A 13600-nucleotide genomic window follows, 5' to 3' on the forward strand; every position below is an offset into this window, starting at 1 on the left:
AATCCCTGCAGCACCGGTTCTGAAACCTTGCGGGAAGCCTTTGCAGAATAGTGGTGGATGTTTTAGCTGCAGATTCATGCTCATGTTTTTATTTTTTATGACTTCTTCAAGGGAAAGGGAAGAAATCGTTCTGTACTTTGGGTGAACTAACCCTTTACGTCGACTTTACGCAGATGGAATTCTTCGGTCAACATGTGAGGATGTCGACAGGCTGCAGGCAAGCCAGGTAAAGAGGGGCACGCCTTCCCCTCTCACTGCACTACATGTTACAGCAAGCATGACAAATCAATAGAGAACGCGCGAGAGAGAGAGAGAGAGAGAGAGTGCAAGTGGGTGGGTGGAAAATGTGGGGGGGGAAGAAAGAGTAAAAAGAAGAGGAAGAAAACACAAGTACAACATCTTCAGACTTCTCTTCCAGCTCTTGGTGTCCTCTTTTCTTCTGGTGGGATTTCCATTCGGTGTCTTTGGTGAGTCTGTCTCTCATTCATGAGCGTGTATTGGCTTCTGTCAGTAGCAACACTGTGTTTACATCTGCAACAAATCACTGCAGTCAATCAAAGCTTTGCTGCTACTGTTGAAGGAGGAAATTGGAACATTTGTTTTCTTCTTGAGGGTTTTCAGGAGTTTTTTTCTGCAATCTGTTGCTGTATATGAGAATATGCATAAGTGTTTTCATGGGCCCTGAGACATATTTTGAGGTTCATTTGACAACTGTGATTTATTCAAATATGACCAGGTCAGTCTGTGCAACTAAATATGTGTAGTTATGTTATTATTCTGCATGTTGTACAATTTCTGTATGCAGTGGCAGAACAGGAGTGTTTTAGCAGGCATGTGCGTGAGTCACAGAATACACACAAACACACCTTTTGAGTGAGTCAGTTTTTATAGTGCGTGATGTGGTCACTTGTTTTACAGGTTCTGTTTGTACAAGTGATCATAAAAATGGGAAGAAAGAGAGAAACAGACAGCTACAAGAGGAACAAAAAAAAAAGAAAAAGTCAAAATGGCAATGACATCAAAAAGCTTTTTGTAGCTGGTATGTGTTACTGTTGGGCCCTTGCACAATATGACACAGTTTCATTCCCTGCTGCTGCTGCTTTGATGCCACTGTCAATGTGGTTTGACCGGCTTTCTGTAAACATTGGCCATGTGGTTTCACGTCTTTGTCCCTATCCTCTTGTGAAATCTTGAAAGCACACTTTGTCTACAAAAGTATTTTATTTGAAAACTGTAGGAGCGTCTACAATACTCTTGAAACACTAGGCTGCGAGAAGCGGAAAAAAGTAAAGACTTTTACATTATTTGCTTAAATTTAATGTTTACTTTCAAACGAAAATAGAATATGTATTCCTAGCAATTCTATATTATTTTTATTCATTCTAATATAGTGAGATCACATGTTCTCTTGGCCACATAGTCTTGCATTTTGGGTCTCCACAATTATCATTATACTCATTGATCAAATTATTTTTTCAATTTCTATTGGTCAACATTTATAGATTAAAATGTGCCCTATAAATAAACTGAATTAATCTGGCTCCATTATAATCTATTTATCAGGATATAAATCTTCTGATGAACTATTATTTAAATGATGAATTTATATTTACTTTAGCTTCCTCACGCAGCTTGTACGGTACTCTCTCTATATATGCTAGGCTATAGGAGCTGTACTAAGATAAAATGTCTTCAGAACACAGCAAATGATAGAATGCAATCATTAGCTCTGCTGTTTGTACCTCTAATATCACCCGGTGTGCTCTCACCCACCACTAGAGCCAATTACACACTGATTTACCCTGTAATGATCTATAATTACAGCGCAAGTCGCTAACAAATATCTAACAGGTTGGGTTAGCAGGTTTGGGTGTGAATATTTGATTACAAGAAAAGGGCACTGACACTGCGCGGCAGTCTTCAGGGTGTGCTCTTAATAGTCAAGATATGTCGAACAAGTGATGACATGCCATTTTTTTGAAACCTGTTCCAGGAACTCAAAATGGCTATAACACATAATGTTGCCTAGCAGCAGCCTACAGGATAAACACATGACCACTGTCTGTTGTATGAGTGCTGATGGTTAACTCAGATTTCTGAACTCATATTCAATCCAACTCGTTTCTGTTAATAGGTCATTTCTTTAAAAAGAGGGTTAGAGCTAATTTCCTAAAGTGGACCAAGTGTATTTTTCTTTATTTTTGTTGTAGACTATTTGTATTTTACATCATGTTATTCTACCTTAAGTGACCTCTTCATTATATTTCTAAATATTCTAAAACATTTCTTTTTCTTGTTTAAAACATCTTAAATTTGATGCTTTTGTGTCTGGATGGTACTACAAATAAATTTACCCTGTCAGGCCAAAAGAGAAAGAGAGAGAGAGAATATCATTGCTCAAATACTGGCACCAACATTGTGACTGTTGTTCTCCACTCGTGTCTGGTCTCGTTGTTAAGGAATTAAGAATCCTCGTTAAAACCTGTTACACTTGCACCACACTCCCACGCTTTCATGAAGAAATACATACTTGTATTTTCAAAAGTGAGGCTTGTGCCAGATAAAACATGGCATAAGCTTCATAGCTGACAGCCTTTATTTGTCAGAAAATCTCTGAGTCACTTTGTGATGCAGTGGGTTGGTTTCAGGAGAGATATTCTACTAACGTTTTAGGGAAACTGCTATGTAAACACTATCTTACATTGATTATGAATTTCAAAAACAACCCTCTTGTTTTCCAGACCGTCTTGTCATGTTCCGATACCGAGTCACTGTAGTGCCCTGGTTACCCTGAAGAAGTATTGCTGCTCTGAATTTTTTTCTGTTTTTCTGTGCCTTAAAATTTAGAAATAAATGCACTGAGTGAAATCTTTGAAGAAAATCATTCACCAATATTTTCCCTTTTACAGGTAAGAAAGATGACTCTGGCCAACACCACCATATCCCCCGGTGTATCAAATGACACCGTCGTGGCTAACAAAATTGCCACCACTATAGGCGCCCTCATCCTGAGCCTTGTCTTTCTCTTGGGCTTCCCTGGAAATGTCTTTGTCATCTGGAGCATCCTGGTGCGTGCTCGAAAGCAGTCCGTCACCACTCTCCTCATCGTCAACCTAGCTTTTGCTGATGGCTCTCTGATGGCTCTCACCCCATTCTTCATTATTTACCTTATTATGAAGAATTGGGTATTTAAAAAAGTTATGTGTAAGATCCTCTTTTACCTGTGTCTGGCCAACATGTACGCGTCCATCCATCTCATCATGCTGATGAGCCTCTACAGGCTGCTGGCAGTCTTGTGGCCGCAGCGCATCAGCGCTATCACCGGCCGGAGGACTGTACTGCGGATGCTGGCAGTGGTGTGGGTGCTTGTGATGGTCGCCTCTGTTCCTGCAATTATCTACAGAGACGTGAAGAATTTTGGGAATACCACGGTGTGCGAATCATTCCATTCTTCAGACAACCATGTGAGTAAATACAACACACTCACCGCCAAGGCTGCACAGTCCTCCAAATTTGAATACAAAAGAAATGTACTGATGGTTTTTATTCTGCATCAGTATGTGGTTAAACACAATCATACGAACGCTGCATATCTGGGGACAGGCTTTGAACAAGGTTGAATTGAACAAAGAGTCAGAACTCATTACCACTTAACCACATTTTGCTGTTTAACTTTACCATGTTGCTGTAGTAGTTGTAGAAATGTTACATTCTGTGGCCTCATATGTTATCATCAAAATATGGTTGCCCAAAGTGTTCAAGACGTTTAGTAAAATGGAAAATGCCTCCAAGAATTTAGGAACCAACAATGGCAAATTGGCAAAATAGTCTAATTTGCTAAAGTAATCAGTTATTCAGGTCCAGAGTTGGGCAGAAGTAAGGCCTTACAGTAATGTGATTTTTAGTAAGGCGTAGTGTCAGGGATTAAAACATGAAATTCAGTAAATATAATAAAGTTTTCAGCAGTCAATCAGTCTCTTCTTCCAATAGATAAACTGTTCTGGGACTAGTTTGGTGGCCTGGCTGCAGGTGGGAGGAAGAAGGTAGTCTCTACTAAGAGAAATGGTTTGCTAATGTTAGCCATGGGTATGTCTATTTACAGGAGTCACCTAGTTTTGTCTAGAGTTGGAGGGTGTGTGAACCGTGCAGCTGAGGTCGAGGCTTCTGCAGAGCTGTGTGCAGTCTCTGAGGCTAAGTTAGCTACTGGATATGCAATGAGTTCCTCTAAATTGTAGGGCTGCTTGCTTTTTGAATCTTAATGTCTCATTTTCTGTTTTCTCAAGTGTAAAGTATTACCTTTGATACTAAATAATTAGTAATTACTTTTTCAGTGACTAATGTGTAATGAGTAATTGATCAAGTAACTTGCACAATAGGTCACAGCCCAGGTCACAGGATACGTAGAACTGCGGAGTCAAAGACAACTGGACTTGCCTTAGATTGCTTGAACATGTTTTCCTTTTACTTTGAAAAGTGAACAAGAGAGAACAAGGGGGGAAGAGGGAATGGAGCGATTAACGTCAGATCATCTTCCGACCCTGTCCAGAGGCAAAGGATGGTTTCAGATGCTGTTAAATAATCGGATAGCACTTTGTTTCAAGCACACCGATGCCCTGCCTGTCAGGGAATCTCAGACATTTAGGGGCATGCTAGCTATTTCCACACTATAATTCCAGTCTTCATGCTAAGCTAAGTCCTTTTCAGACATATGTAGTGTTGCTGGCTTAAGTCTCTTAAAGTCATGGCTGTTTGTCATTATATTATTGTTAGTTAGAGCATGGCTTTCTGCAACCTTGACAAGATTGCCACCAAAAGAAGCAACATGTGAAATTGGATTCACATTAACATTATTTAAGAAGTCTTCCAAATGTATTATGTACCAAACTGTCAACTCTATTTAAGTTACTGACAGAGAAAAATATTCAAACCCAATAGAGACTAATTTGCTCTCTCTTTCTTCTTCTGTCTTTTAATCTTTTTTTTTTTTTTTTTAATAAACTCCGTAGACCAATTCCAGATTAAAAACATTGTCTTTTAAAGCAGAGAACTTGATTTGAACTCAGCAACATTAAAAGATTTCCATCCAATAGGCATCTCTGCGTGTTCAGAAGTGTATCTCTCACTGTCCTTTTGGGGCAGCCAGATTGTGATTTCACATAATACAGGTCAGAATATTAAATTCTATGTCCCTCTATGCTCATCATATGTCTTCTTCACAGGTGGTCTTCCAGTACACGCTGGAGCTTGTGTTGGGGTTTTTAATTCCCTATAGCGTCATTATAGTCAGCTACATCTGTATCTTGCGTCGGATCAGACAGACCAAATTCCGCCGCCGAATTCGCAGTGAGAAGCTCATCCTGGCCATCGTGTTGACTTTCTGCCTCTTGTGGTTGCCCTACCACATCATCAACATAGTGCAGGTATGTCACATGTATCATAGATATGGAGCATAATACAGTCTTTAAATCCATTACGCTTGCATGCAGGTTTAATATCATTTATAAAAGCATAAAGAGTTGCTGATCATTACATTTTTCATTGTTATGAACTAAACTATTTTGTATTGCCCTCAGGTTACATGGGCTTTGTGTCCAGATGGTTCAGGAAAAAAACAGACGTAAGTGATGACTCAACAATTTGAATGCATCTTACTTTTATAGCTAATATTAAGATTTTGATGTCTTCCTGTACACAGTCTACAGGTCAGAGAAGAAATGAGTCAAATGCAGTTCAACATTTTGGAGTTAGATTGGAAGACTGATTCTACTCTTAGGCGTGTACATTAAGTGATAGGAGATAGGAGACAATTAGCTTAGCTTCGCATCCTGGAAGCAGCTGGAAACTGCTAGTCTGACCTTCTCCAAAGTAAAAAAAAACAAAAAAAAAGCTATCAGCACCTGTGAAGCTCATTAATTATCATACTATATATCAGTGATATATATGTATGTATATATATATATATATATATATATATATATATATTTATGTATGTGATGTTTTTTAAACTGTACACAGAAACTACAAGTGGTTTTACTGAGAATTGCGTGCTGTATCTGTTTGCAAATGACAGCTGGTCTTGTTGCTGAAGAACACAAGTCCTGGGCACATGGATAAAGTGTTGTTCATTAAAAATAAACAATAAGAAGTGCTAGTAGGTGTATTGTTTAGCTTAAGAGCCAGACTAGTTGTTTCCGCCTGTTTCCAGTCTTTCTGCTAAACTAAGCTAATCGCCTACTGGCTTAAAATTACAGACCTGATATCAATGTTTTACCTAACTCCCACAAAGAAAGTGAATGACTGTATTTCCCATAATGTAAGATTATTTCTTTAAATTTAATTAAAAATTATAGTATGCAAATTGTGAATTGCCAGACACCACTGATGGTTTGTAGGCTAAAGCTAGTAATATATTTGTCTGTGACCTTTTCATGTGCATTTTGATAAAAATCAAACATGTTTTACATTTTGCTGTAGTTTCATCTCTCTAATAAAATGCTCTGCTCACTTCCCCATCCTTCAGGCTGCATAAAATATGGCAAAGCAGTCGTGCTGTCACTTCCTCCATAGCCTTCATCAGCAGCTGTGTGAACCCGGTGCTGTACTTCTTCGCAGGAAAGTCTTACATCCGGCGAGAAGGGTTGGCGTTCATGGCCCGTTTGTTTGAGGGCACGGGGCTGGACTCCGCCACCAGGAAGAGCCGACAGAACAGCCAGAACAGCCGCGACAAAGACAGAGATGCTGATGCAGTTATGCTAAAGGACAAAGATCCGGACTCTGTGACCAACTCCAGCACTAATACCAAACCAGTGAAGAATGGCAAGTAGAGGACAACAAGCGGCAGCAGGTCTGATGCTGATGTTGTTGCCCTGGAGGGAAAAATGAAAGCGCTCAGGCCTTAATACTCTCCTCCGTCCAGTCACAAGCAACTTTTAATTTTTAACAAGATTTACGGGTTCATCGTGCTCAGCTGGGTCCTGCCAGTCAAGAAAAGATTCAGCTGTTGCATAATGTGAATCCAGCTGCCAGATGAGACTGTTACAAACTTTAAAAGGGATGTGACTTGGCATACTGCTCCTGGAACAGCCTGCTGCCAGAGGCGTCCTAAAGTTACATTTTTGTGCATGAGGTGTTGCTTCAACCTCACAACACTCATGTACAATGAGATATGAGCCTTGTTAACTGTTTCATAAAGACATTGTGGAGTATTATCCAGGATGCTTCACCACCACAAAAAACCTTTTAAACACAACATTCACCCAAAGCAGGAGGCCTGGGGAGGGGGGGGGGGGGGGGGCGGGGGGGGGCGGGGGGGGCGGGGGGGGGGGGGGGCGTGTTTCCTGTTCATGTTCACTGTAAAGTAAATATGAAACTTTTCATGAGTCTTTTGCAAAATTTGTCTGTGTCATTTTCTTTATGCAATGTTTTACTTGTAAAAATGCCTGACAAGCACAGAAACGTTATAAACGGACTGAAACAGCGAATACTGTTATACCTCAGTGATGAGCTGAGAGGTGAGTAGAGTTGAGAGTTCAGGTTCGACAGAGGCACTTCATTTTGTATCCACAACATTCAGATTCATGAATATGTGCTGCAAGATTCTGCAATTTTTCTCATCTTTTATTGTCATTAAAGCTGCATGAATGTATTTTTGGCCACTTGGGCACAGTGGAACAAGCAGTAAAGCAGTCCACTAAAGTTATAATGTTATCTTACAGTTGGATCATTAGCATTGTTTACAATAATTTTTTCATTCATTAGCTATACTGCTTATACTTTTAGGGTTGCAGGGGTAGGCTGGAGCCAATCACACCTGACATTGGGCAAGGGCGGGGGAAAACAACCATTCACACTCACGGACAATTTAGAGTCGCCAGTTATCCTAACTTGCATGTCTTTGGATTGTGGGAAGAAGCCGGATTACCCGGAGGCATGAAGGAGAACATGCAAACTCCACACAGCCGGCCGGCAGAGTTCAAACCCAGAACCTTCTTGCTGTGAGTCGTCAGTGCTGACTGCTGCACCAGCATGCTGCCTGATTACAGTCATGTGTCCGGCCGATAGTCCTATAATCAGTCTCCTTTTAGCTCTGTTTTGGTTTCAACCAACTCCTGTGAGAAACATATGACTCTTAAGCGGCTAAACACTCCACTTCGTTCACCAGCTGGCCGCTAACTTCGTCTTTCTGCTGTTTGGTACTGAGTAGGTAGTGCACCATGAGTCTAACAGTGGGTTTCACTGCAAGCTGCTCCCCTGTGTGACTAGCAATGAGATTGTTGAGAGCGGTGAGAGTGAACCAAACCACAAAGTGTGCTTCAATGGCGTTGATGGGAACTCCAGACTTCGGTGATTAATCTCTGTGTGTCATCACTGCAAGGGACCCCTTAAGCAGTCATTTGGTCCATTGTTGACATGAAAATATTGATTAGCCCTAAACTGGAATTTCACTGTGAGCATGCCAACAGTTAAAGTATGAAATACAGGAAAAATACAAAATGTATTGAACAATCTTTTCCTGAAACATCACAAATTCGTTAAGCAATTGAATACATCCTGTACCTCATAAGCAACTTGAGACATGTGGAAAGAGGATTATGATGTAAATCACTCAAAAAAAAGTCTGATGCAAGAAAGAAGACAATGTACACAACAGACTTATGAATAAAAGTCATGTATCAACAAGGGCCTGTCTTTTTACCGGAATATTCTCCCCCTCACTTATTCACCCTCATGACTGTATCTTGTGCTGTTCGTTCCTGCTTTTCCTTAACAAATGATACCATCAGTTTCACAACATTTAATGACTCTGTATGATCTCTGCTGTTGTCTGTTTCACACTGTCGGTGTCAGTTCTCACAGTTGCTTAGTCAAAACATTTTACAGTCGTTATGTCTTTTCTTCTGATTGACCGCAGAGCTAATGATGCTCCTCAAGGAGCAGCAGATGCCGTGTCAACAAAAGGGGGCACGCATAGCTGTATCACCTACTTTTTTTATGCAACACTCTGCAGCTGTAGAATACAAAAGTGTGAGATGTGTAGGAGGAAGGACGGCAAAACCCAGTCGGCTAAGCTCAAGCTGGCTTCCTGTGGTCAGGTTTCCCCTCACATGATCCCTCTTACTCAATAATTTTTCTCTCCACACACAGCCTTCAAAGTAAAGAGAGAAACCCATCATAGCAGTAAATCAGATACAGTGTAAGATAGATGGAACTTTTGGTGTGAATTTACTGTGTTGGATTTTAAAGAGATCTACAGTTGAAGGTCAGTTTGTGAGTTTTATACAATTCAGATTATCACAATACTCTAATAGCAAAACTTTGGTTGTTTGAGAAAAATATTTAGATCTTTTTTTCACATTTAATTTTGTCAATATGAATTTTTGTAAAATAAAGGAGGCAATGTGAAAAGTCTGAAACAAATATTTAAATGTAATATTTAAATACAACTCATGAACATTTCACATGACTATTTGAGAATTATATATTTTTTGTAACACAAAGCTTTCTGCAGAACATGTGTTTTAAGTTTTAATTTGTAAGTAAAAAAAAAAAAACTTTATGGTGAGTTTTTTTTGTTTCTTTTTTGTTTGTTTGTTTGTTTGTTTTTTGTCTTTTTGTGCTGTAAAACAGATTTAACACTTATGACCTTTCTGTTCGACTGCAAGGTTTATTATGACTCGTAGGTATATGAAAGAAAGGGAAAGCTGAATTTTGACATCCCAAAAGGAAATGTCAAGCTTTCCTCTCCTTTATGAATTTATTTGTGAGAAAAGAACCAATAAAGACAAAATTCTGGCGATAAAAAATAAGTATATAGATTGTTTGTTGGATGGTGCTTAATTGCTTGCTGCATTTCAATGCCACTAAATAAAATGTTCCATTTGTTTGCTGCAGAAATCTTGCGCAATAAACGTTGCTCATGCTATCAGATATTAAGTGATACAGTGTTGTTTCCTACCATCTCCAACCTTTGACCTCCCTTGAGCTTGTCTGATTATTTTAGAAAAACTCCTTAACTCTGTTTTGTAGAGATAGTCATACAGATATAAAAAAAAAAAAAGCCAATTGTGCAACATTATGCAGCACTGACACACATTTACGTGTCACAAACCTTAATACGACATATCCTTCCTGTCTGTTTGTCTTTTCAAAGGCTGACTCAATCTCACAGTTGTCAAACGCCAAACTCAGAGTCTTCAGAGGTGTTCCTGATGGCATCCAATATCACTACCATGCAGCAGCCCTCCATGGCTCCCTTTTCTTTACCCATCAGCGTCTCAGCCCAGGTTGGCATCGTTATCCTGACCCTGGCATTTGTGCTGGGCTTCCCGGGGAACCTGTTTGTGGTTTGGTCGGTGTTCTGCCAGGTGAAGAAGCGCTCAGTGACTTGTTTGTTGGTGCTGAACCTGGCTCTGGCGGACGCTTTTGTGCTGCTCAGTGCCCCTCTTTTCCTGCGGTACCTGGCTGGAGGCCGGGGCTGGGAGTTTGGCACAGCAGCATGCAAGCTGGTTCATTACCTGTCCAGTGTTAACATGTACGTTTCCATCTACCTCATCTGCCTGATGAGCATGGACCGCTGGTTGGCTGTTTCACGGCCTTTTCTGTCCCAGAGGATGAGGACCAAGCGCTCCCTGCTGGTTCTCCTGCTGGTGGTCTGGGTGACGGCGTTCATCCTGTCACTGCCGATGCCTTTTTACCGCAGGTGAGACTTAATTTTCCTTTGTACCTTTGAGCCTACTAAGATTATAATTGTTGTGTTGATGTTGTGTTTTGCCTTATTGCCATTTTTTAACATTTCACTAAGTGCTACACAGATTCAGAATCAGCACAACCTCATCTAATCAATGTCACTCAATAAAGACTTCTGTACACTGTAAAAGGGGATAGTAGCCCATAAAACAACAAACGGATCTTGAATTTTTCCTTATTTTATACATAAAAGTTGCAAACCATAAAACAGAAAAAAACAAACTTCAACACAGAAAGTTGCACACATTTGTTTGGGTCGTGCCAGAGGTGATTTGAAGTTTCTGTCTTTACCTTTTGAGCAGCATTCATGGATGTTTATTTTTTTCTTGAGCTCTGCTGCAAGGCAGGTTTGCACTAAACATGAGAATTTAGCAACAACAAAACTAGGAAGCACAAGTGGTGTCAGATTAAAGGTACTTAAAGCATCCAAACTGAGTCAGCGCAGTCTTTGGCTATCTGTGTGTATCCTCACACTCACTTTCTATGTGTATATTTCCTCATCTGCTTCTCCGACAGTAATCTGAAGAAGACCTTCTCATCACACAACGTCACTTTGAACTTTTGTATCCCATACCACTGGGGGAGCATGGGTCATCAAGTCTTCCAGTACATTTTTGAGACCGTCATGGGCTGCCTGGTGCCCTTCTCCCTCATCAACACCTGTTACGCCTCCGTCATCTGCCGCCTGAGAAGTGCTATGTTCCACCGCAGAGGACAAGGCAGCCGTCTGATCCTGATGATCATTTGTGCCTTTGCAATCTTCTGGCTGCCCTATCACATCGTCAATGTCATAGAGGTGATTTGATTGAACTTTTTGTTGGAAATGCATGCATGTTCAGATGCATTGTTTCTGCCATCAAAAGTAGTGATTAATGAGTGTGAATTCACCGTGTCCCTGTTTCCTTCTTTCCTCCCCCTCCCTCAGGTGGCTGGTATGTTGCAAGGCAGCAAATCAGTGACGGACGCTGCTCGTGTAGCCCGCCCAAATGTCACGGCCTTCGCCTACTTCAGCAGTGCTGTCAACCCCATCCTCTACGTGTTCGCCGGCAGCTCCCACATCCGCCAGGCCGGCCTCAGCTTCATGGGCAAACTGTTTGAGGCCACCAACTCCGAGAGCAGAAGCACGTCCTTCACCCGCAGTGGCCGCAACAGCTCCCCGGACGAGAGCTCTGCCCTGCACGCGCTGTCAGTCAAACTGGGGAAGCCTTTCAAAAGCAAGAGCAAGGACAGGAGCTACAGCGAGGCGGGAAAAGAGGCCGAGACTCTGGGCAGTGTACAGCAGCTAGATTAGCACTTAAGCCATTTTCCTTGGACTACTTTTGTGAATGGATGAATTAGATACAAACTACCTTGACTCATGATTTTGTATTTTTGAGCTTTTCGGTCCATAAGCTTTATTACATTAAGTATTCAACTGAACAATGTTGTTTATCAAGGGATGAAACAGCATCAGGAGAGGGATCAGCACCGTAATGGCTTACAACTAAAGCTATAATAATATATGCTGATAATTCCTGAATCATTATCATTTGTTTTTATATTTCATATATTTCCTGTCATATTTTTTTCCAGTCATTTTTAAAAAAAATAATGTTTGGTTTTCTATAGCAGTGTCTTTATGTACATTATCGTTTATAATGTAAATTATCACATATATATTTTTTAAAATGTTATGCTATGGTTTCAACACCTAGCGCCTTTATTTAAATCATTTTGTTATGTCTTGTGTAACTGGCCTCAAAATGTTTATGGCCACTTTGTAGTCAAAAAATAAATAAATAAAATTTGTCAAATGAACAAAGCTGTTTCTTCTGTTGTGTCAACACAAAGCATTGGCTTGCAAATGTCATTGTCCTTTTTGCTGATGTGTGACATTACTATACACTGTTAGTTATGCAATGTTCAGCACAGTGAATAGAACATTGCTTCATAAACATTTCACCAAAGCTGTCCCTCCCTTCACTGTTTTGTGGATCACTCTGTCCACTGTTTCATAACATCTGTCTTAAATGGCCGAGTTACCACCTCCTCCTCCATCTCCTCTACGGTTCTGAGTGTCACTGAACAAATGAGAAGAATATAGAATGGAACTTCACAGGAAACAAGTCACATTTATAGCCAGTATAGACAGTGAATGGACATCTAAAGAGCTTAGCATCATATCAGATACAGGAGACCAGGGTGTGATTTCTCCATCACTGTTAACTGGTTGCTGAGTGATAGTGTAAACATCTTACTTAGCAAACGGAAGGCCTAATGCTGCAAGAGCCGCCAACCAGAGTACATCAACGACGTTACAAACTTTTCATTTGTATCCTCATGTAGCTGCTGCAGGCCATCACAAACCATCATAAAATGGATGAAATTATATGATGGTGAATTATCAGGGAGATTTTTGTTCTAGGGGTGCGTGATGTTCTTTTTTCTTTTCTTTTTTTTTTTTTTTAAGTCTTTGCAATTCTTTCCCTTCCTTTTTTTGATTGTTACATCTTGTAGTTTCAACATTTTTGTAGGTGTTGATTTCATTTGCATGTTGGCACTGTGGTTTGTTTTGATTAGATTTTGATCTCTTTGGCATATGTAGGTGGAAACTAAAAATGGGGAGGGGTATGGTGTGAACACACACACACACACACACACACACACACACACACACACACACACACACACACACACACACACACACACACACACACACACACACACACACACACACACGAGAAACTATAATCTCTCAAATATGGAACACAAAAATGAAGTGAGTTACCATTATTTGCAATGTCAGAAGGATATGGAGGATTGAGACGTCATGAATGATGGTATCAGTTTGCAAATTTCCTTCCTGCCCTGTTTT

The 13600-nt window shown here is 40.4% G+C and overlaps 2 protein-coding genes across 2 annotated transcripts; both read left to right on the forward strand.

Annotated features, from left to right (window-relative positions):
• The first annotated feature begins 386 nt into the window (after nucleotides 1-386).
• Nucleotides 387-7256, forward strand: LOC111239949 (leukotriene B4 receptor 1-like). The gene is made up of 5 exons (XM_022769897.1): nucleotides 387-467; nucleotides 2910-3464; nucleotides 5220-5420; nucleotides 5574-5617; nucleotides 6521-7256. The coding sequence occupies exons 2-5, from the start codon at nucleotides 2919-2921 to the stop codon at nucleotides 6822-6824; spliced, it is 1095 nt and encodes a 364-aa protein (XP_022625618.1). The 5' UTR covers nucleotides 387-467; nucleotides 2910-2918; the 3' UTR covers nucleotides 6825-7256.
• Nucleotides 7257-7346: 90 nt separating this feature from the next.
• On the forward strand, nucleotides 7347-12543 carry LOC111239950 (leukotriene B4 receptor 1-like). Its single transcript, XM_022769898.1, has 4 exons — nucleotides 7347-9259; nucleotides 10151-10699; nucleotides 11263-11542; nucleotides 11672-12543. Exons 2-4 carry the CDS (start codon nucleotides 10209-10211, stop codon nucleotides 12035-12037), a joined length of 1137 nt encoding a protein of 378 aa, XP_022625619.1. The 5' UTR covers nucleotides 7347-9259; nucleotides 10151-10208; the 3' UTR covers nucleotides 12038-12543.
• Nucleotides 12544-13600: the final 1057 nt, after the last annotated feature.

Source organism: Seriola dumerili, unplaced genomic scaffold (genome assembly GCF_002260705.1).
Source record: "Seriola dumerili isolate Sdu_G_001 unplaced genomic scaffold, Sdu_1.0 BDQW01006988.1, whole genome shotgun sequence".
Taxonomy (NCBI): Eukaryota; Metazoa; Chordata; class Actinopteri; order Carangiformes; family Carangidae; genus Seriola; species Seriola dumerili.